Below are 24,747 nucleotides of genomic sequence, written 5' to 3'. Positions count from 1 at the left end.
TTCTGTTCATAGTGTAGTAATTCACTATAAAGTGTTCGTGGTGGTGTCAAAAATAAAAGAAGTGGTTGCTAATGGTGGCATATCCTCGGTTGGTGTAAACCTCCACTGCATATACAGTTGTAACTCCAGTGAAGTCAGAGTCGATCCCTCTGTGCGCTACAGGCCTGCTGTGGAGCTGTGCCAACTTCTGTGAGCTGAGGATCCGGCCTCTAATATGTATTACAGGATAGCTAATAGGATGTTTAACCACACAGTAACCGCAATATACAAAGAAGTTCTATTTTAGCGCTGCTGGGGCAAAAAAATGACTGTTAATGCCGAAGACTGAAGTGCAAAAGATTGCTAAGTGAGGGGAGGAGGCAGAAGAAAACTCTTCTTATTTTGAGTTAACATGCATACAGACAAATTCTCACGTCTCAAGGCTAAGTTTTGTCTAAGAAAGATCTGTAAGGTTTGGGTCTTTGTAATTAAATCATAAAGAGCAGTTATCTTAAACTTACATCTGCAGAGGAAGAACTGTGTATTTACTTCTTATCTGCCAAAAAATCTTGCTCTTTTTAGCTAGAAAGATTAACAAAAAGCCATTGAAGTATAAAGGACTTCTTTTTATTGAAATATATGTACATTTTGCGAACAGATTCAAAAAAGAACGGTCACAACTTTTTTTCTTTCTTTTTCTTTCCTTCTTTCTTTCTTTTTCAGAACGGGGGTGGGGGAAAGCATGCAACTCCAAACATAGTGCCTACAATGCTTGGAAGACATTATGATTAATTTCGTACTTAGGTTTCCAGATGTTGGATTTTGTCCCAACTTTTAAAGACCTCTAATGTTTAACAGGATATGTGCTGAGTATAGTCTTTAACAGAGTTTTCTTTCATAACTCTAGGATCTATGAGAAAAGGTAACTCAGGAAAACACTGCAGATTTGGAGCCGAATCTACAGCCTTCTAGGAAAAAAACCCATTAAAAGTGCAAGTTTGGACTGAAGCTATATTTCTTTGGGAAGACTATGGATAGGTACCAGAGCTGGCAGCTGAGCTGTTGGAATGCCATCCTCCTTGTGCTGCTGTGGACCGGCATTTCCCGTGCACAGAGGGACTGCACAGGCGCGGAGTGCCAGCCCCTGGACAACTGCATCGAGGACGTGCTGGAGCCTGGCGAGTGCTGTGCCACATGTCTGCAGCACGGCTGCACGTGCGAAGGCTACCAGTACTACGACTGCGTCAACGTGGGCTTTATCAACGGCAAAGTACCCGAAGGGCAGTCTTACTTTGTGGACTTCGGAAGCACTGAATGCTCGTGCCCTAAAGGAGGAGGCAAGATTAGCTGCCAGTTCATGCTGTGCCCAGAGCTGCCCCCAAACTGCATTGATGCGGTGGTGCCAGCTGATGGGTGTCCTCAGTGCGGGAGGATAGGTTGCCTCCACGAGGGCCAGAAGTACGTAGCGGGGCACACCTTCCACATGCCCCCCTGCAAGGTTTGCCATTGTCCAAACGCTGGTGGTGAGCTGATGTGCTACCAGCTTCCAGACTGTAACGCGTTTGCCTTAAACACTGCCAGTCCGATAGACACTGAAGATAGCGAACCAGAGAGGCACTATGATGATCCGTACAGCTACGACCAGGAGGCACCAGAAGGAGACAACACCCAGGTGGAGTCTCCAAAAAAATACAGGAGTTATTCGTCTCACCTAGAGCAAGAGAGCATCAGCCAAGAGCAAAACGAGGATTATGACTACCTCCCAGCCAGCATCGCTCCTTCAGCTTTGGCTCCGGCCGATCCATACACCGAGGAAACGGCTGCGCCACTCACCACACCAGTGGCTATTGTCCCTTCTGAGGTTCGCAGTGCCACAGAAAGAAGTGAGCGAAAGAGGGTGCCTCGCACCACTACAGCATCGTTCCAGCAAGTGACACATAAGGAAGCACCAGTAACCACCAGTGCTCCTCCGGAGCACACAACAGCCACCACTGAGACACCCGAACACCTGGAGGAATTAGAGAGGAGACCAAAGGGGAAGCAAGGGGACAAAGAGAGGCATGAGCAAGAAAGAGGCCCTCACTCTAAAATAAAAAAGCATGCCAGAAAAGAAGAGCTAGGGAACAACATGTATGTAGGCTTTAAAGAGGTGAATTTAACTGAGCCGAGTTGGTTAAAATCTTCCCATGAAACACACGAGGGAAATGCTTTCCCCAAGGTAAAGTTCAGTGCAACAACCTCTCCTCCTGTTGCTCTAAAGGAAGACCATAGTCAGTCATCGCAAAAGCAGTCACAGACGCTTTATCGTTACCATCCCGAGGAAGATGGGGACCCCAACTCTATTCACGCTAACCCCAGGTTACCAGAAGGTAAGAACTACTTCCAGTGTAGATGTGTAGAGAGCATTTACTCATAATAATGGTGGTGCATATCCACTGTTCTTCTTACTGCTCCTCATGGGCATGAAATCAAGCAAACCTCCAGTTACCTTCTTTCATCTCTTTCACAAGATGGTTTGTGTTTCATTTGACATAATAGTTACCATTTCACTATTGCCTGCCTTGCTTTGATTTTGCAGGCTGTGGCTGGTGTTTTCTGGTATTTTAACTTTATTTCAGATGATGATTTGTTAAACTCCATCCTTTTCCTTCCATTACTTTCTTTTAATGTCTTATGTGATGTTAGAGAAACATCTTACTCTACACAACAGGATTTAATTAGTTATCTGCTTGGATCCTCCAGTTACCAACTGAATGTAATCACATTTGTAGCTTTTGTGTTTTGCTGGGGAGGAAGTGAAACAGTTGTGCTTCTACTACAAAAATATTTACAGCACTTGTTGTAATATTTATCCTATGGTTGAAAGGCTGTCTAAGCTCATTAGTAGAAGAACTTGATAGATACACTCAAATACCCCTGAGGACTAGTAGGGAGAAGAAGGACTGCCTTTTGCTTTGTGTTTTTTGGGGGCTGGAAGTTTATGATCAACTGTGGCAAGTGTACGTATTTCCTCTTTGCCTCTGGATTCCTCTTGACATCTGCAGTGAATGTTGATTATATGCTTTATGCAGTGCTCATTACTGTAATGAATGCAAACTTCATCGCTATAAATTAGCACATACACAGCTCATATTGCCAATTCATTTTTCATCAAATCAAGAGGAATATCTCCTTTTTCAAGATGTGGCACAAAATGTTCTCATGAGACTCAGATGTATAATACTTGCAGTCTGAGCAGAGAATACTGATTACTCCCTAGACAGTGATATTTCTTCCCACGTTATCTAGGTAGCCCCTACACATCTTGAGCTGCCAACTCATGAAGTTTAAGGGTGATAGGAGGAAAGCAGATTTGGGGCTGAGATTCTAGGTCCCAACACAAACAGCAACTCATGACTGTTTGCCAAACAAAAGATGTATGAGGTCTGTGAATGGACATGGCAGCCTTTTTCTTTCGTTTCCACTTACGTTTTTATTGTAAATGTTGACCTCACAATTAGTGATAGCAGCTATAGTCTGAGCCAGACCTTGACTTCTTGATTTCACCAAAACAATGCTCTAGAAACCAGTCTTACCTGAAGAACCTCACTGCATTGTAGGAGTAAACCAGGCAGCAGTGTTTGAACGCACTGCCTTGAAATGAGAAGGTGTTAGCTGAGCGCATGTACCATCCAGAGCGATGCCATTAGGAAGCATAGGCTTTCAAAAGTGATTTAATAGATAGTTAATGTGCTCCAAGCCTTACTGCTCTATGCCACCTTCTCTTCACGGATGCCTGTTGTATTTTACTTCTAGCTCCTTTTGTTATGGGAAGGATGAATCAAACAGGGGTAGCTGGCTGATTATCCTAGGGAAGCAGTGAACTGACTCCACCCTTCCAGGTTGTGTAACCTGAATGAGAGGATCTGTCCAGAACATCTTCATCTGCTCTGTGCAAATGCAAGTGCCAAAAACCATCTGTCTACATGGTGCACTGAGTTCATTGTAGTCAGATTTTGGTATTACCACGCAGCTTAAGTGCAGAGCTCTTCCCTTATATTTCTTGCAGCCTACCACAAAATCTGATCGGAGCTGTGCATCCATAATATCTGGGTCTGAGTTAGGACTAATATGCAGTAACCTGTTTTCTGATGTAGCTTGAAAAGAAATCTATTTAAAATTAAATTGCCTTTTTTTCTCTCTCAAAAAGGAAAGATGGGTGGACTGTCCTGAAATTTTCAATGAGAGGTGTTAAGGAAGCCCATTGGGGTGAAAGTGTTTAGCAGCAGACCTAACTACTACATTGTAGAGTCTTCTTGGGTGATTTCCAGTCTGTGATTCCTGGGAACTGCTTGGCTGAGACAGGTCTGCTTGGGGGCTGGATTAGGTTGCAATGCCTGTTGGATAGGAGCAAAATGTGGTGGATGTCATGTTGGGCATGAATTGCCTGGCCTACAGAAACGGGCTTGAAAATCACTGGATGCCATTTTTGCCTTAGCTGAGATATGTACATATATACATATAAATTCCTTTAAATATTAGAGAAGTAGAAATGAAAGAAAGTAGCGCTGGGGAGCACAGCACTCTCTGGCTGTAGACAATGCGGCTCTGAGGCTGCTGGTTGTCTGTTTGGCCCACAGATTTGCTGCACGTCCTGGGAGTGAGTGCCACTGTCATTGCACCATGAGCATCACCCCGCAGCCGCTGGCAAGTGGGGCCTGGCCAGGCAGCCCCCATGCCCTATCCGCTCCAGCATTCCCGTTAGGAATAGTTGGTGGAAGCAGGTGTCTACAGGCCATAAAGGAACTACAGAACCTTCTCCAAAAATCAGGAATCTCTCTTGACATGGATAGCGCCGGCACTCATGCCTAGGCACTGCTGTATTTTCACTTGTTGTGGTGTTGTTGCTTTAATTGATGTGATTGTGACTCATGTGAGTAGATCCATATGTTTCAAATAATAAAACACATACATCTTTTCTCTCTTTGGTGACTCCTGAGCCAGTGATAGAGGGTGAGTGAAGATAATAGTCAGACTTGAAAGAAAAATTAGTTTTGCCTTCAGCTATAGAATGAAAACATAAATTTTGTACATGTATTTCTAACTATAAAACGGCATAATCTACCCAAATTGCCAAATAAATTCTTTTCTCCCCTCGAGAACCAGGAGCATGATGTAAACTGCATCAATCCTCTAATCTTTAAAACCTGCGAGGCTGTTTTGCTGTTTCCGCATGAGGCTGCCACTCTTGCAGCGGTGTCGTGCCGCACCTCTGGGTGCAGTTGGGCTTTTCCTTCGAAGGCTGTGCATGGGCGGCCCCTAAACAGTGTTTAGGTCCTGTCCGGCTCTTTGGGGTGCGATGAGAGCCAGCCCTCATGCAGGCATGGAGTCGCTCCTGTCCCAAAACGAGTAGGTGCTCCCAGGCTGCTGGCTGCACCCTGCCCTGTCCGTGGGCTCCCAGAAGCAGCAAGCACAAATTTTGTTGGACAGGGTGCTGTGGGGTGCAGAGGCCACTGCTCACAGCTGAGGGAGGGTGATTTGGCCGCTGGGAACGCTGTGTGATCGCAGAGGGTCACACTGCGTGGGGAAGATGGATGTAGCTTGAGGGGATGGAAGTGGCCATGCCTTTCCAGCAGTGGCTGCCTCAGAGAAGAGGGCCGGCTTAGGGGATTGTTTGGGGTTTTTGCACTTAATTGAATTTTCTTGGTTTTCTCATCAGTCTGTCTATGCGGATGGATTTTCTTTATTTTGGGGTTTTTCATTCCTTGAAAACATCAATATGGTTATTAACATTTCATCTTAATTGCTTTTTTTTCTGGAAACAAAAATCTATCTAGGTACCCGAGTCACCGAGAGATACGTTTTAGTGACTGTAGGGACATTCTAGATACTATTTTTTTTTGGTAGTCTTTCTTTTTCTCCAGAGTTTAGAAAATCATAGGCAGCTTCACAAAAACCTTTGCTGCCACTAAAAATTCAGCCCAAGTTAGGTGGCTACTGCGTTTATTCTTCCAATTAATTATATCCTGGCATTAGAACTCAGCTGTGGTTGGATCCCTGATGCCTTTGGTTAAAAACTTGGCTTCATTATTTATATTTTATGTATCTCACTTTGATTTTATATGTAGCTGAGTTTTCATCTCCCAAATCTCTGATGCCTCATATGTAATCTAATGATGGAAACAATGTGGAGTACTTTGGTGCTTAGGAAAGGTTAATTTTGTGTTTCGATTCTCTTTCTCATTTTGCGCTTGGTTTTTCGTCTGTGTTTCAGTACGACTCTGTGAGGCTGGCACGTGCTGCTGCCCTTCTCGCTCAGGCGCGGGTTGTTCCCCGGGAGAGGAGGCTGCCCTGGGGTATGTGCTGAGCTGTGCCCGGCCCGGGGACGGAAATAACCCTGCATGGAAAAAGCTGCTGTTGTTAGACACAAGCATGTACAACGAGATGTAATACCGCACTGTATTTCGCATCAGCCAGCTAAGATGATCTATTAAGCATCTTCACTCATGGACTCCACTGAATTGCCGTTTGTTTGGGGAATTTTTTCCCTTCTCCTTTTTTGGCTGCTCTGAGCTTTTCTAAACCAGCCGTTCTGCTGATTATCCGAGTGCTGTGTGAGGCCAGGCCCGCACTGGTGGCTCTCCGGGGCAGCGCAGCCCGCAGGGAGCGCATGGGAGCTGCTGTAGTCACAGAAATGAACCCCGCTGCAAACCCCCTGGTGAAATGGTGACTTTGGGGAGCTGGTTTGTCCATTTGCAAGGTGGGAAGGGCAGCACCGGCTCTGCAGGGCTGTGTGAGCCCCGTGAATGCTCTCCTGCCTCTGACAGGGGGGGCTGCTGCTGCTCAGGGGTCTCTGCCACCCTCTGCTCTGTGCCACCCATAGTGCTCCCTGCTGCGGAGACATTTGTCTTCCACTCTGTGTGCGAGTGCGCTTGTCGTAGGTCCTGAATTTAGACTAAAGAGCAACTTTCTTCAGCAATGGACAGACCTATTGAAGTTTCTATGGCAAATGCTAATTACTCCATTCCTAAAGGAATTGTAAGTATAAAGTAGAGGTAATTACTCAGCTGAAAAAGTGGAAATTAAGTACTTTCACCAAAGGAAGGGATGAGATTGATGAAAACTATTCTCTTTATAAAGTCTCTTTCCAAACATTGATCTTATCCTGTCACTTACTGCCAGAGCAACAAACAGAGAGAGTTTTAATCTTTATTTCCTATTTCCTCATCCTAAAAATGCCCCGAACAGGGGAGGCTTGAATAAAACATCTTTAAAGATCTTACTGTCACGTTTTGTTATGATTTTCCCACTTTTCTTCCATTTCCCTGTGCTCTGGCAGTCGAGTGCTGTTCCTTGTATAAATGTAATTCAGGTAGCAAGCAGCCTCATTGTGAATGTTTTATGATTTGCGTTCTGGTTTTGGCAGGCTGAATTGCAATTTGTGTCTAGCTGGAGCCATTGTGTTGCAGAATAGAGGTATTTTTCCACTTTAAAAAATCACCAGTTGTGGATGAGTTTATCATGGTCATTTTTAGAGATAAGGATAATTGCTCTCCAACTGAAGTAAATTGTACCAAGTAAATATTTGCGAGCCAAGATCAGTGGATGCGAGAATGGCATTTATTGCATGTGAATCCTGATCAGGTAGAGGAGGTACTGGGAGGCCCTCGTGTAACTTTTACGGATGCAGTTAAGGTTTCAAACATCCCATCTACTGCATGTTTCATGTGGATATTGAGGCTCGTGAAGAAAGATGGCCTTGAATTTCCTAACTGAGAGCAAACAGGAAACAAGGGATCCATAAAGCAGAATGGCAGTGAGGGTTTGCAAGGCTTTCCCTGAGCACACTGACTCTTCATCCCTCCTCCTGCCACCCTAAAATGCACTGGAGGTGGGAGAATTCTGTAGATTGTGCTTCAGAAACAAAACCTCTGCAGTTACTTTGTATTTTTTGGTATCAGGTGAAGTGTTCTTTCACATTTACTTGAATTACCTCAGGCTTAGTCCTGTGTTGTCTACTTCATCCCTGTGCTCTTTGCAAGAAGAAGAAATCAGCTTTGAGCCCTCAAACTAGGATAACTGAGGAATAAAAATAAACCTCGGGAGAGTGGAGTGCGGGGAGAAAAAGCCGCTGGGCCAGTACGCGTGATTCAGCATGAGTTACAGCCCCAGGTGACAGTGTTCAGTTTTCTCTTTGGTAGTTAGAGTTCCGTGTAAGATTACAGAGGAAGGTAGCATGAGTGGGATACTTACAGAAAGAGGAGGAATAAAATACGAAAAAATTAAGAAGCATTTTAAAAGAGAAACACAAAATAGATCTAGCTGTTCTGCCGAAAGTGACATTCATACATTACTAAGTAGCTGGATGCAGTTTCAGAGGAAAAAGAAAAAATGCAACAATTTCTTTCCTAATTAATAAATATCACATATGGTACGTGAGGGCCTGATCCTCTCATGGCTTCAGAGGCACAAGCTCTTCCTAGACCCCTTCCCTTGCCCACCCCAGAGCTGTGACCCCAGTGCCCGTGGCTCGCTCCGCTCTCCTGTCCCGGCTGGCGGTGAAGCTGTGCGCAGCTTGTGCAGGGCCTCCCTGGGGCCAGCTGGCAGGTCTGGGCTGCTGGGCCACCGCCAACCGGCCCTGCTGACAGGGGACCTGTCATTTCAAGTTTGTGTTTGAGTGGAGCACTGCAGGATGAAGCATGGCTAGGGCTGCCCTTCTGCACCCAAGATTTGGAAGGAAACCCGCCCAAGGTGCAGTAGTCACCACGGTTGTGTATCCCTGTCTTTTTATTTGTTTTCCTTCCAATATCTAAAAGGACAAGAAGGGGCTGAGGTTGGACAGCAAGATGAAGGGAACCACTTGTGCTGGGATGGGCCCTCTTGGCGCTTTCCATTTTAACAATACCAGTAATTTTGAGTATGTGTGTGCCACTGCTTGTGGCATGAATTTGTGAGCAAAGGGTGCAGGGGAAACCAAAGCCTGCCCCAACAACATGGAGAACTACATTCAGGCTAATGACTTGCAGACTCTGAAATAAACAGCAGCCAAAGGTACCAAATGTCCAGGCACTGGACTGCCAGATGTGGCCCGGCTTTCTGTTTCCAAAGCTCCTCCTTGCAGTGGATGCAACGTTAGGCCTCTATGAAGTGCTTTAAATAGTCCCCCGTGAGGAACACGAGCACACCTCGGGAGGGCTGGTCCGGCCTGCTGGCCCGGGCATGCAGGCAGCAGCTGAATTTGGAGTGTCCAGACTTGTCCTACCCAGGAGCGTACTTTTGGGGTCACTGTTAATGTTGTGGTGTTTGTGTCGAGATGATGTCTCTGGACATGTTGCTGCATGAAGGCTGCTTGCCTGTTTGTGTTTTGGGAACTGCTACGGGTCAGACCACTGCTGCTGGTGTTCCAGCTGGCTGGGCGTCAGCGCGCCTCTCAAAGCTGCGGGCTCTGAATCTGGAGCATTATTCTTTCTTTGCAAGAATCCCCCTGGTGACTCCAAGCCCTCCTCACTGCAGACCTTCTTCCATTCATTGTGCACATCTCCTTGCTAAAATGGAGATGTTAACCAAAGGTCATGAGCTCCTGGTTAGCAGCACTTTTGTGTCCAGCTTTTATGGTGATGTTTTGGTCCTTAACTCTATAATAGAGTATTTTAAGTGGTAGCTGTATATTGAACCAGGAGCTTATGATCTTTAGAGAAAATAGGTTAGAGGATCTTTTCTTAAAGATGTGAAGATCTGTGAAGTGATGCAAGCACAAGCCTGGTATGCAGAATGCCAAGTTTCAGCGCCACGCTTTACTAAAAACTATCTGCGTAACCCATGATAGTCAGATGCATGCAGATTTTTAAGAGCCTAAACAACTTACAGAAATGCTCAGGTCTTGAGGTCTTTTATTTTTAAACCCCAGTACCTGCCAATCTAGTAATTAGAGATGTTTGAGAAGGTGGCTCTCTGTCTTCCTGAGTTGCCCATAAAATGAAAATAACGGTTCTTCACTTCAGTGTGATCTTACGGATAGGGCTATGAATCACTGGGAACTGTGGCAAGCAGGTACAATGTGCAGTACAAGGTGGGACAAACATCTGCGTTCCTTCAGATCTTACGAGTCTTGCCTTCATTAAATACACGCTGAAGAGCAAGGTTTTTCCCAGCATCTGGTGCGATGATGTGGTGTAGTCAGATTTCCCATCCGCTGATAGTGCATTTTATACACTGAGTTCTTTTTGCTGCAGCACAAGGACTATTACTCATGCAGTTGGCTGGGACGGTTTTTTATAAGGAAATTCATTGTGTTAAGTGTTGGCACTCAGGGGAGGTGCAGGGAATGTTTGAAGAAAAAGTGAAACAGGATGAAACATTCACACCTGGCTGGGGAGTGTGTGTCTGCGGTGTCGGTGGCCTATCCTGCCCTGGAGGAGCTGGCACCGCTGGCGCTGGCACAAGCCCAAAAGGCAACATCTGCATGGGACAGGTTTTCCCCAGTGACACTGAACACAGATTAAGGTTTTCTGATATCCTTAACTTCATGGGATTTAGTTACCAAGATAGTTTAAGTCTTATATGTTGAAATAATAAATTCAGCTGGAATTGAACACCTAACCTATGATGGCATCAAAATACTTTTGGAAACCCAACGCCTATTTTGTAGAGGTAAACATTATCATTTGTGAAAAGTTCGTGGTTTGCAACAAGAATATTTGATCTCAGTTCTGAAATTAAAACATTGTGGAAACAAACTATGGAAATAAGATGGGAATTTTCTTGTACAAATTAATTAACCACTTGAAAAGACAAGGCTGTTGGGCTCACCAGGTTTCTCAAGGGGACTGCATTTGCTGGTTATTTATAGTATGTATCTGAGAGTTTTTGGTTTTTTTTTTTTGTATGCATTTTTGATACTTCTTCAGAAAACAGAATTTAAATGAGACTTCTTTGCAGTAGTGTTTGTAGTATTCTCATTGATCACTGAGGAATTACAAATGACCCTGACTATAGCTCCTTGTTAGAGAAAGGCAAATATAAGTAGCAATTTCTGATCCAAATTTAGTGAGACAATAACCTTTTGAACAGTTTCAAATATGTAGGCCAAATAAACGTAGCTTTCTAGCATCTGCTTACTCATGAAAGGATTTGTAATTTCATTACCCTGGGCCTCACAGCGAGCAGTACCTCTTACCTCTTAGGGATTCTTAGGTAACAAGCCAGCAGTAATTGGAATTTTATAAAGATACCTTCATGTGTGAGCAGGTTTTATGTTTTATTGACTGTTCCCGGTCTCTGTGCTGTGCCTGAGATGACCAAATCTCTTCCAAAGCCCCCCAAAAGTCCTAAACTGAGACCTCAAAGCACTGGTGGTGTTGGCGCTAAGCCAAAGTCTGAGAGAGGGACGGGGGGAAAAAAGTAAGCGTGCTATCTTTAGGACCAGCAAACCTCCATTGCACGTTTTTCCCTCTCCTGCCTTTGCCTGGGGGGGCAGGGCCCCCCCTGGAGCCCCCGTGTTTGCTCTGACACTGCACTTGGAGTGGCTGTGACCCCACCAAGCGCATTGCCGTGAGTGAATTTGTAAGCAGTGACATTACGGAGCCTCTGGGTCTGCAATTATTCACTGCTTGGTGGAATTACTGGATTTTACTCCATCACTGGGAGGCACTGATGGTGATGGAGTACCTGATGAGGTGCTAGCAGTTGCTAAGGTGGGTGCTCCCTGCAGACAGCCTGGGGAGCAAGGGGGGTTCGGGCTACCGGGGGTGCGTGGGCGGCATGCGGAGGCTACGCGTGCACAGCTGCCTTGCCTGGTCATGCTGTGTGCGATTCTGGCTGCAACTTCATACCCAAAAAAAGAAATAATTTGGAAAAACACACAGAGCAATAATTCCTTCTTCCTCGTTGCTGAGTGCTGGTTGCTTTTGTGAACCATCGGGATGCTGATTGCATTCGAAAGGCCTGAATTGTTTGACCCTAGTTTTGAATTACCAAGTACTAAAATAAATGTTTATGGCTCCAACAACTCTGGCTTTAAAACCTTTTAACAGTATAAACAGTTGCATGAAAGGGGAGGGTTTGCATCAGTAAGTTTTAAAAGATGTTATGAAAGTTGGTGCTTTTGTGGACTGTTGCTCTGTGTGTAGTAGACATCTTAAAAATAACGAAAATCATCCAATGAAACCTGGTGGCCTTACTGTTACCATTCGTAGGGCAACTTAGTGCTTGCATCTCCCGTGACCTGCGCCACACAAGTACCAGGTTTGTACACAGTGTTGTACACCTTTCCAGCAAGGTTATTTGAACTGGGCACATGCGTATGTCTCAAGGATATGTGAAGTGCTTAGGATAAGCTTTATTTTGTATGAAATTCTATATCAAGAAGAAGAATTTGCATCTTCTCTCCTGCATTAGCCATCTCTGCTGCACCTTTGCCTTCCCTGCTTTTTTTGACTGTTGCTGGACCTCATTGTGGATTTTCCCCCTTCTTGTTTGCTGTGTGTCTCCTCCTCCCCTTCCCCATAGGCCTGGAGGAGCCAACTTTTGTGACTTTACAATTAAGGAAATGTGTCCTTTCTCCTGAAGTCAGCACTCTGGGGCATGCTGATAGCTGCAGGTTGGAGATGGAGTGGCAGCCCCTGAGTGCTGCAGTGGCTGTGGGTGGCTGCAGCCCAGCATGAGCACTTTGCAGCCCGACACGGGGTCTTTGTGGCCCAGCAAAGGGACTTTTCAGCCAGGTGTTGGCCACCAGGCATTGGGGACTGGTGCAGGAACTTTTCTGGAAAAGCTACAGGAAAGAAATGGAGGAAGAGGTGCCTCGGTGGTAGCGAAGTCAACAAGTTACCAAAACCCAAATAAACTGAAAAGGCAAGTAAGTGCTCACTACAGGATCATCAGGGAGGACTGTCAAAAAGGCACAGAAGAGTACCAGAAGGGAAAAAAAATGGCATTTGCCATGGATATCATACATAGTCTAAGACATTTTAAGCCAATTTTACGCAATATATTCTGGTCTTACTGTGTCACCGAGGTGCTTTTGGTGTATTTTTTTAGTAGTAAGGTCAATAGCACTGTGTGAGGGCTACAGTCTGGCATTGAGCTGTAATAGCACTCACCTCCGCCTTACATTCATTGGGAGCAACAACATCAGCTGTGTTTGGAGCAGGGGAGCTCGAGTTTGACTGGAGCTGGCTTGCATGCAGGGAACAGAATTGAGAAGAAAATGAATGAGCTCTTGCAACAAGAACATCTGGCTATACTTCAGTTTCCTTTTCTTCTCACCTCTCGCTATTTATATGTTAGTTTCTGTCGGAGTTTTGAAAGACATTGTATGTGCTACTTACTGGAATAATTTTCTGAGCACAAGTTAAATTGATTAATATTATAGAGTTATATATCTTGTATGAAGCGAAGCATCAAAAGCGCTTCTTGTATTCATATTCTGATTGAGACATTCTACAGGGACTTGGGAAACAATTCTATTCTGCTGTCAGTGGTTTGTAAAATAGAATTTATTATACTTAATACCAAACCTACTGTGTGCCGATAGCACATGGAACACGCAAAAGAAATTCCAGAAACACAAACCTTGATTTGGTGGGGAGCAGAATTTCCTGAAAAGCAAACCCTGAAATGAAAAGCATGTCATCTTCTCTAGCTGGCTTTGCAGGGACAGCGGATAGCCTTGTGTGCCTCATACAGGCATTGTGTTTGAGGAGGACAGGTTTTGTACAAGACTCATGTTCAAACTTGTCTAGTTTGTTATAAAAAAGTGAAGTGCATTAATTAAAACATATCTTCTTAATGAAAATGGATCTTAGTGTATATAACGGTCATTTCCATTTCCTCTTTCCATGAGGTTAAAAGAGCTCTTTTGCATTGAACAAGCAGAATGGGAAACTTTCAGCTATATTAATGGTTTTTAAGGAGTCTTTTTTTTTTTTATGATTCTGAGAAATGACTAGGAGGAGGACTTTTAGATAAGCGTATTAGGTCAATCCATTATCTGCTTGGTGGCATGGAAAACCTTACACCCACCCACCAACTCTGCCAAATGCTGTCAGTATTTGGCTATCATGCTTTCAGTTGATGGCTATTTCTCTCTACTGCTTAAGTAGACCCGGTTGTAATTCTTCAACTACCTCTATAAAACATCTTGTTTATAGCCTATAAGCAGCTGAAGATTAGTATAGTTCTCCCTCTTATCCAAGAATTCTTCCTCTGCAATGTGCATTAATTTTCCTTGTGTTGGAATAGCCTTGCGTGAAACTACTACTAGTTTTCATTTCCAGATTCAAAACTACAGTGTTCTAGCCAAATGATTTGGTAAGAGATTTACTCTGAGGAACTGTTTTCATTGAAGATAACATACACTTAAGTAATGTCTCGTGTATTAATGATAAAATTTGTACTTTTACTGGTTCTGGATCAAAGTTGATAAGCATTGTCTTAACTCATGGCATTGAAATCAAAAGAAAAGTATAGTAAACATCAGCAAGGAATAGGTTTTACATTAGAAGGTCACACAAATGTTCAATTTCAATCAGTTTGGATTGACTGTGATCACAAGCAAATGGTGGTTTTGCTTGTATCTTTAAGTGAGGTGGAAGATAAATCTGGAGACTTTCCCAAATCTTGTGCACTGGTCTCAGAAGTTTGGGCTGTTGCATTAAACTGATGAATGTGCTTTACATATGTTTTGAAAGAGGGACTTTTGCCTTGCTCGGCCTGTGGCCATGGGAAGCAATTTTCCTGGTAGTGTCTGCACTCTTTCTCATTTGTACTTGGCCCCAGGGACAAGAGGAGCAGGTTTATACTGTGGCATGACCGAGAATCCATTGTTAGACAGGCAGGGACTCTCGCTGCCTTGGCATTAGGTGAAAACTAACCAGTTTAGATGAAAAAAGGAGTTACACTATTGGTTTTCTTATTCTTTATGAATTCTTTATGAATTTAACCAACCAGCTCCAAAAAGGAGCTTTTGGAGTCAAGCAGTTATATTTGTTTTTCAGTGTGAATAATTTGGTGTGCTGAAAAATTCTGGCAAGTGGCAGAAAGGCCAGCTTTGGCTTACTATTTATGTTCACACTCCTGTACGAAGGTTAAATGAGTTTAACACTTTGGGGCTGAAACTAAGCATCCTTTCAGTCCCGTGTCCCCATTCTCACTTTGGTGAGTGCTGACCTTGCAGAATGCCAGCAGAGTCTGGCAGAGCAAGCGGCTCATGTGTTAAGGTAATGTCGGCGACTTCAAAGGTGGAACGCTTCATCAGCACTGCTGTTTGTCTGTACTCCTTTAAACTATGGGATCTGACCTTTATTAGGTAATATTAAAGTCCCATTTTGGTGTGGTGAACAGCTTTACACAGTCTTGAAATCTGACCCTGATATATCAGGGAGATTGCTCGCTGTTATGCAGCTTTTAAATCGAGTCAGTAATATATCTTGAAAGAAGGCTTTGAAGGTCAAATCCTGTCCTGTCAATGCCACATTAACCCCATTAGTTCCAGTAAGGTATACACTCATTTTAGCCCTATTGATTCCTCCTGTATTACTGTAAAATGGTAAAGGGTGACTGTTAAGCATTAGAAATTCTAAAAATTAAATGGTATCTTTAAGAAAGAACTCCTTACATCCCACATGAACATACAACAGTTGGTCTCACTTCACAAGGCTTTCTTTGCAGTCCCAAAAAACTTACTTGTTTGTCTGTTATATTTTTTGGTCAGGCTCAAATTCCTCTCCTAGATCTTACAGATAATTTATAGTAAACAAATACCTCATAAAACGTACGATCATTATACAAATATATTATTACAGCCATTTGTCTTTTTGTTTGTAAATTCCACAAATTGAATGTCTGGGTAATGGATGTTTATGGAGATGCAGTCAATAGCACTGACTGAGCCCACGGCACGACACGGTGCTGAGGGTCATGAATGAGCCCCTCTTCCCGTGACTGGCAGGAAGGGGCTTGATGCCTACTGATCCGGCATCACCAACCACGTTCCTTTAGAAAAAAGACCTGGTGTTGATAGATGAATACGCTTACCCCATCCGTGCTAGTTTAACAGAACTGAGGTTTGCACTGCTGTGTTTCAAATCTGACACAGAAAAGTCCAGACTCCCTCAGGGAGTTAATCATGCACCTGACCACAAGTCTGGATTATGGTCCGTCTTGCAGATGAATACAGCTCTGTCTTTCAGGTTTTAGAGACCAATTAATTATTTTGCTACTCTGTAAACCCAGAGTAATTGCACTGTCTTATAACTATGTTAGCATGAGAATCGTCCTTGTGTATTGCCTTCATACGAGGTCAGAATACTGCAGTTCTTGGAGCAAGTCTTGGCTTATTTTGGTGCAGTTGCAACACTGGTAGGTCCTGGTACTAGTGAAGAAATCTTCACAGCACTTTCATATTTTACATTCTTTAATGGCGAGAAACAAAAATATATAAGTACTGCAAGATTAAAGAATAAATCCATTTCCTGGAAGGCCAGAGGACCACACTGCTGAAATGGCGATTGATTCCAATCTCAAAGGTGAACTAGAGAGGTTTTCTAAAGCTGACTTCTTTTTTTTGGCTGGCTGTTTGCTGCCACCTTGCTGAGATTTTTCTTTTGCTGCTTGAATCTGCTCCAGATTCTTCAGAACCTGAGAATCGCCAACGCTGATGACAAATAAGAAGGAGCAAGTGTTGGTGCAGTGGAAGAAGAATGCAAGTTAGGAATGGGTATTAAGAGGACCCATATTTCTGGTGTTGTAGCCCGCGGCACACTCAGTACCGTGGGTGTGTGTTGCCCTATCTGTGCACGCTCCCAGGAATGGAAAGTAGATTATCTGCTTTCATAACCTGTCTCCTTCTCTCTGCTGCACTGGTAGCGATAGTGGTACAGCACCGGTTTGTTCAGCAGTGCCTTTTGTGGGACTGAAAAGGTAAAGTTCAGGCTTTATCTATGCCCTGTCTCGATCTAATTAGGAGAAGGTGCTACATGTGGGCTCCTGTGGACCGGTTTCAGGGCTTGTCTGTGCGTGCAGCTGGTGGAGAGTAAGGAGACTGCTGTACCCGCGTGCATAGATGTGCAGGCTGAGCTATAGTATAGAATTTAAAGTTGGTGTTCATTACAGAAGCTACCCACAGAGAGCATGCAGGATGAATGCCTAAATACAGCCAACACTGGTTACAGATTGTGTGTGACTGTAGGGTATCAAATGTCTTAAAAGAGGTGCAAAGTAACTTCCAGCTGTGTGGTAAGACTGGAAAATGCCTTTATCTTGTTTGCCGCCTTCTTTTCTTATTCTCTGGTAGTAAGACTTGGTTACTAACTTTCAGACTGCTGAGCAACTTTTCACTACTTGTGTATACTTACAAAAACCACCTCAGTCTGGCACTAAAATACTTCCTAACATGTTCTGTGAATCAGTCTGTCAAGCAGGGGAGAGAGTCCAGCTCTGTAGTAGTGATGGCCATTGCTACAATTTATGTCACTGAAAATAGAAGTTTTGTAAGCAGGAGTTTGTAAGTGGCAGAATTACTCCACAGGTTTGCATGGTGCTGTAGGAATGCTTGCTAGCTCAGTGTAAAGACTTAGCGCATAGACAGATGGAGATTTAATTCATGTCCCTTAAAAGTGTTGTGCTCTAGAGAGCCCTGTGGGTTTGGTAGCTTGAGGTCAAGCCCTAATGCCAAGGTATCTTTAGTGAAACACAGAGCCTTTGCTTGAGTAACTGCATTGAGCCCCAAGGCTCAGAAAATCCTCAAAGTAATGCAAAGTAGGTGCTGGTTTGCAAAACCAACACAACACAGCACATGCATTTCTGACTGTAGGTTGATAACAAGTATATGTAAACAGACTTCACCTGGGTTCCCATTTAACTGCAACATTTCTCACAGCTCAGACCTGCCTGGCTTTTTCTTCCATAACTGCCAGTTATGCACATTGGTTAATTTCACAAATTTCTGCCTTTTGTAGCAAATCATGTTGAGAACAATGAAGAGTGAAAATCTAATATGTGGTCAAGTTGCTCGTTAAGTGTTGTCCCACGCATGCTTGTAAAGGAGACTCATAAACGCTTTCCAGCATGGACATGTATGTCTTGAACATCACCTACAAAATTAAGGAAGGAGTGCCAAATCCTACAACATGTTTCAAATAATCTGATATTTGATTTTATTTGTAAAGTTCCATCTCCTGGAGTCATAAGGCTGCCCAAAGACATCACCTTTCATTTAAAAGATTAAAAAAACCCAAAAAGTAGGAGAGCCACAGTGTCTTCCTTAAAAAGAAAAAAGAAATCTCAAGTGTTTAAAAATAAACAAACAAAACCCACTCCACCTTGTAAATAGGTAGCAAATTAAAAGAAGTCAAACGTGTACATGTTTCTGGTGGGGTGGCCATGAGCCCATGGTGGGGGAGCCGTATTTCTGAGCATATCTCCTTGTGTGCACCTGGAGCACCTTCATGGGAAGGCCACTGCAGCAAGGAGGAACCAAAGAGGAGCCAGTTTTCAGAGTATGACAGCCAAATTAAGGCATTTCTCTTGTTCAGACCCAGAGAAATCACTAAAGAGAGAACATGGAGTCTTGCTGGAATTTTCAGCAAGGGAGGGGAGAGTAGCAGACAGGTATGTCCTAGTTTGTCACACACTCTGAGTTGTTAGAGGAGTGGGTGGTGGGGTGGGCTTGGTATTTTTTCTATTTTACTTTCAACCTGGAGGCGGCTAAATAGGAATGGTTTAAAATAGTATCATAGTTGCCATAGCTACTTGTCTAAATTGAAAATAGAGGTCTGGACGAAGCTTTTAGTCTGTCCGCCAAAGCAAAACTTGGACCTGAGTGATGAAACCTGAGTGGGTTTGAGAAGTCATGCCGAAGTTTGCGTTGCCACAGTCAGTGATTCAGCCGCGCCGCAGAGGATGCGGATGTGTTTGACGTCACTCAACAGCTCCAGTAAGGGTTCACATGGTCCTGGAGACTCTGGGAAGGGAAAAATCCTTCATGCTTCAAACGTTTTCCTCCTTTTTTTGCCCCAGGAGGTCTGTAGAGCTTGGAAAAATGCCATGGAATGCTGCTTTCCTGGGACTGAGTTTGATTTTATTTTTTAAATGTCACTGTGCAACAAAGCAGCAGCAAATTTAAAGTAGTTCAAGTGGATAAAAGCATCCTATTAAGGTAAATTCAGTTTATTTCCCAGGAATGTGTGGCAAATGTGTGTCTAATTACAGATAAGGCAACTAAGCCTTTCATCTTGTTTCAGTGAAAAAGAATCTGCAAATAAAGTGGAAAATGTTTGGTGAAATGTGTGAAGGTCTTTTCAAGGATTTGGTTATCACAAATGAGTCCCACTGAAGGGAATGGGAAATGTTTCGCCCTATCCCTCTGCTTTGTGGGTGGCATTGGCTGTATCAGGACAATTGCAGCTAACACTGGAAATCCCTCACTTTGAGGAAAACATCTATGGTTCTGCCTTTGGAGATTTCTCATTTCATCTCTCCTTCGTTAGATGGAGAGTGCGAATCAGTACCGATCTGGTGAAGATGATGAAGATACACAGAACACATCAGTTGAGTCTGGCCTGAGAAGTGCATACTTAACATTGTGTCATATTTCCTCTCCAATTTCTTGCTCAGTAGGTGGTAGAGAATTAGTGCTTAATTGCTTGCAGGCTGGGGACAACAACCAGCCTCCTTACACTGTTTACATTTCTGAATAAGGCTGGAGCTGAACGTCCTTTGTGGTTCAGTCTTTCTCAAAATCTATGGAAGACTTTATAGTGCTTGTTTATCTTTTATACCGTATACTGGGATAAATGTTTGTTCCCAAAGAGCTTTTATCTATTAAAAAACCACCCCATTCATCCACGTCTATATCACATTATGTATGATAAATCCGATTTATGCCACTCAGCTTCCTAGCTTGTGAAAAGGCACTGTCTGTCGTTCAAGAGGCTTGTGCAATTGTGGGAGTTCATCACTGAGCAGAAAATCAGATCCAAGTCTTAAAGGTGGAGCTGGAGTTCTAGACGTGCTTGGATACAAGGAATTACATCTAGCAAACATCACTTGAATAAAACATTAATTTCCCATTAAAAAACATTATGTTGCTCTGATAATTGTTCCTGTTTTGAGTAATCCTCATTTCCTGCATATCTCTGGTGACTCATCACAGCAGAGTTCGCATCCATTCTGCTTTGCAGATGCTCTCAAGCTGTCTATTCTGATCTGACTCAGCTTCTTTATCATCAGCATCTTCTCTCGTTGCTATTGTGCTGTGAAAATGTATGTCTCGCTAAGGACTTCGTTCTCCTTCCAGCTTAAAAATCACTGGCACTCCTGGCTACACTTTTAAATTTAACTCAAGTTTTAAGCAAGTTTTAGGTTAAAAATTCATATTTCGTGTTTTCAGGTTGTCTCAAGTCTTGAATCTGCAGCTGAGAAGCCCAGATTGCAAAAATGTATGCCTCTGAGTCCTTGCCTCTATCTGTAATGGGAACAAATCTTTCTTCCTTTCAGATTTTTCTGTGAGTAGTTTGCCGGTGTAATGAATTCCCAGTGTGATCTGTGCATCCTATAGCTTCAATTAAACTTTACTCAAGGAGTTAAAAGAGATGGGTGGTGCATGGGTCTGTATGGAGTTCTGTGCATGTCAGCTATCACCTTTCTTACAAGGTTTGACATTCTGTTACTGAAATCTATAGGTAAATATAAAGTTTTAAAAAAGCTAATCGGTGGTTGGTGTACTAAACAACACAACCAGAGCATTCAAAGAAATCCTTGTTGAATATATAGCTTGGCGGGCTACAGTGCTGTGAAGCGTTACACGCACCATGCAGTATGCTCTGGCACATTCCCATTCAGAGCCCTCGGAGCCGCAGTACAGCTGCGGGCAAGTCTTGTGTGGTGTTTGTGTTGCTAGTGTGACAAGTTTGTCAGCTTTGGGGTGTACAGCAGAGCCTTTTGTGCCTCTCACTTTGCAATTTGGGCTAAAGCAGCGGAGGGTGCAGGTGTCAGAAGGGTATCCCTCCTGCCAGAATTACCTGGCTGTAAATACGCATTTAAGACTTACCTCTGCTGTTAGCTTAAGGCTACGAGAAATTTTTGATCCTGAAGCAACACCTAAAGTTTCTGGCAGGAGTCCTGTGAGTGATGGGGATGTGCACGAGGAGAAAGTTAAAGCCTCTTGCACAAAGTCAGTCTCTCCTCCTCCCCTGCCTGTTGGTCTGGGTTACTGGTCAGGAGGTTCATTGTCCAACTCGTTAGTAGCATTGAGGCGTACAGGTGAGCTTTCGTCTCCTTTTTTATGTCATCCTCATCCACCTATAAGCAAAATGGAATCTGATGTTTTATATACAGCGCATTGCAGTGAATAAATAATTTGTTATGCTTTTCTAGGGCTTTCATTACTTAAGTTAAGGGCTCTGAATTGGCACTCCCGTTGTACTGCTTGGAGTTCTCTTCTTGCCACTTGTACTGCAAGATGTACGTCCGATTCATGATAGCAGATCATCTTTACTTTTAATCGACTTTTCCACTCTTTGTATTGTTCTTAGGTCATATTTGGGTAAAGGTTTTCTTTCCATACTGAAAACAGGTTCCAGTATTAAAAGTTGCACACTGACACTGGCTTTCCCTCGATGAATGATGATAGAGAGAGGAGTTTTGGGATAGTGCCATGCTTCATATAGTTCTTTAGATATATCTGTCATTTGAGGTGGTTACCTCAGCTGTCAGTTTGTTAAGATTACATAAAGTTTTTAAATTATCTGCTCTTTGTATGGCCAAGAAATGATTCAGTCCTCTTGCGTATTGTATTGCTTCAAGCTCTTGGTATTTATTACGCATACAATCAAGAAATTAGGAGTTTGAGGCTTGCAAAGATTTATTTAGTAGCATGGAATAGCTATCTGTTTGCTAGTAATTTGGTTCAACAGAATGAGAAATTTATTTTTGAATTGTCTTTTAATGAGCAGATAAGCAGGTTTCTCTATAATGCTAAAACTTTGGGTTGTCACTTCAGGGCTGTGTTTTTACAAATGGGAATTGTTATCTCTCGCATAGGTAGCAGGCTGTTGTTTCTGTTGGTTTTAATGGAGCTTGATTTTAAATACTCCTGTTAGCTAAGAGAAGAATAAGAAATTTTCTCTTTTACTTTAGAGATATTTCTTTTACTGTATATTTGATACTTGATGGAATTGATACAGCCAGAATGAAGCCCTAAATGATTCCCAACTCTATGAATATGTTATTTTTGTCTTTTTTTTTGCCATTTGCAGAAACAGTTACATTAGAAAATTTAAGAATGTGTTTATTTTTGAAGGAGTTGCATTTATCATCATGATTTTGAACTTGTTCTTCGCTGGATCTGTACTTATGACCTGAGCAGAAGAGTCTGTGGTCCAAGAAAGCCTCTTGCACAGCAGAGCTCCAGTGCAGTGCGAATCCGCCTGGTCCTGCAGTGACACCAGTGAAATGTCACCCTGTGGTGATCAAAAGAGCACTTGAAGGTGTGTTGAAAGAAATATGACATAAGTAAATGTGGTGCTGCTTTGCTAAGTGACAGGCAAGTTTTGTGGCTGCACCGCATCTGTGCCTAAGTGAAGATGGGTTTACGCAGGGTTGGCTCCATGGATGTGCAGGGGTGGCTCTGCCCTGGGCTTCTTCCAGCCTGAGAGAGGTTTGATACGGGGAGGAGAGGAGAGGACAGGATGGCTTGTGACGTTGTGATACCTGGTTTTGGGAAGGTCAAGGCAGGACTGATATGTCCTATATGAGAAGGGTTTCTGCGACTGAAACGGAGGAGCAATGTGGTGTGTCTGTGTGGGAAATAAAAATAGTTTAAGTAACGAGCTGTGATTTAACTTGCTGCTGCTGAAGCAGTTCATATGTACCGCTGAAGTTTTCTGAAAGGAAGGAAGGGGGACTGAACTGAGTTGCAAGGGGTGAATTCAGCGCCTGGGCGCTTGGTGCCTGACCTCACCAAGCAGTAAATCAGTGTTTGGCAATGCAGGATCTGCTGCAGATCCAGAGAGTACAGTCTCCATTCTGGCCGAACCAGTTTAGTTCCACCATTTCTCTCCTCAGAGCTTGGAAACTGCTCTGGGGGAGGGGATTTCAAAGTCTAGCAAAGCTGCCTTTCCTCTTCCAGTCTCTAAATGGAAAAAAATGTGTGTGTGTGAGAAGGTGTGGACCTACGAATTTTAAAAAGAGCAAAGCCTATTTTTTTGTTAATTGTCCTAAATATTGGTTGTGCAGTCTGACTCTCAGGAAGGCAGATATTTCAAGAAATGCACCAGAGAGGATTTTTGTGTCTGCAGCGTGGTCCTCCCTGGGGCACTGCGGTCGGGCTGCCTCCCTCCGCCGGGGCCAGCCAGCCTCCCAGCCTCTCCAGGAGCTGGACGTCTTTGATAGCGCTTATCTTTCTGGCAATTTCAACTGGAAGTCTGGCTAACAACTTAAAAAACATATGAGATTGGAAATTGTTATGGAGACATGCGATGTGCAGTTCTGGGGCCATTTCTGTTTGACGTGAGGTATGAAAGTGAAAAAGCCGTAAGAGTGGAGGAGAATCTGCATGCTGTTCCAGTGGAGTCCCGTAACAGCATTTAGGGTTTTTCTTTTGCTTTTGCTAATCAGAAATTTAAAATTCAAAGTCACTGCTGCTGAAGCCTGTCGATGACGTGTAGGCTGAGGGAGCGATGAGTAACAAGGAGGCCTGCACAGGGCTATGTGGACTACTTGCACTTTAGCACCGTCAAATATAAGGTCGTTCACTCAGGCTCTTCGGTCAGGAGAGAAAAAGCAAAAGCTAACTCATTCTTCTTACAGTCTGGCAAAGCAAACAGCTTTGCATCACATAGGGCTTAAAGCTGCTACGAGGCTTACAGAATAGAGACTGGGCTGATTGAAGATGCGCTCAGCTTCCCTACTTCAGCTGTCATTACAGTTCTAAGGCTGGTCTTCCATGAACCATTAATGTACACAAAATAACTGACTTCGGGTACTGTGTTGTGATAAGCAGCATCAGTCCCTACAGGTAAAAGGTCCACTTCTGTCATTTGCAGTTTGTGAAATCCTATGAAAAAAAAGAAAGAGGAAAAAATGGAGTATTGTGTCTGGATAATGGAAATAGGTAAGTAATTGCTGCTTCATCTCTGTCTTACAGACACGGGTGTATATGCCACTGCAAATTCTCAGATATTTGTAAGGAGACACAGAATAGCAGGTAAAGCGTGGGGGATTTTTGGTGAATATCCTTATGCATTTTTAAGGAAGTTAGAAAGAAACTTAATAGTACATGTAGTTCTTATTTCTTGTTGGCTTCTTGCCAGGGCATCGCTTTTTTTGACCTGTGTCCTTCAGTTTACTCCAATTATGGCTTATTTACAAATGTAATCCTTGCCAACGTCATTCCAAAGCCATGTACTATGAGATAAGGCAGACCTTCATTTGTCACAATGTCAGATTAAGCTGTAGAAAGTGTGATCTTCTGTATCTAATACGACGTACGACCGCTGGCCTCTTTTTTTTTTTTTTTGTCTGCTGAAATAAACTTGTAACTGTGGAAGTAAATCATAACTCCCATAATGCTCATACCTGTGAGCTGGGGCTAGTTGAGCCAAGCCTCCTGGGGGGAGGCAGGATTTTTTGCGTTACACAGTTGTAGTAAATCAAGCGAACAATGCACACGGTTTGCATGAACTCCCCAGTGTCGGCAGAGCTGGGGATTGCTCGCAAAGGCTAACTTTAGCCTAGAGAGGCTCATCTATTGGCTCCTTCTCTGGATGAAGGAGGAACTTGGGCTGCTGTAGA

General features: G+C 43.5%; 1 protein-coding gene across 1 annotated transcript in view; it reads left to right on the top strand.

Annotated features, from left to right (window-relative positions):
* FBLN2 (fibulin 2) overlaps positions 1-24,747 on the top strand; it is an 86,591-nt gene that overhangs the window by 5,538 nt on the left and 56,306 nt on the right. The window contains exon 2 of the mRNA XM_009889915.1: positions 887-2,348. Coding sequence (XP_009888217.1) covers positions 1,010-2,348 — 1,339 coding nt within the window. The 5' untranslated portion in view covers positions 887-1,009. The remainder of the gene's footprint in view (positions 1-886; positions 2,349-24,747) is intronic.

This window comes from Charadrius vociferus, unplaced genomic scaffold (assembly GCF_000708025.1).
Source record: "Charadrius vociferus isolate BGI_N301 unplaced genomic scaffold, ASM70802v2 scaffold67, whole genome shotgun sequence".
NCBI classification, from domain to species: Eukaryota; Metazoa; Chordata; class Aves; order Charadriiformes; family Charadriidae; genus Charadrius; species Charadrius vociferus.
Note: the sequence above shows the minus strand (reverse complement) of the source record. Positions and strands in the feature narration are given on the sequence as shown.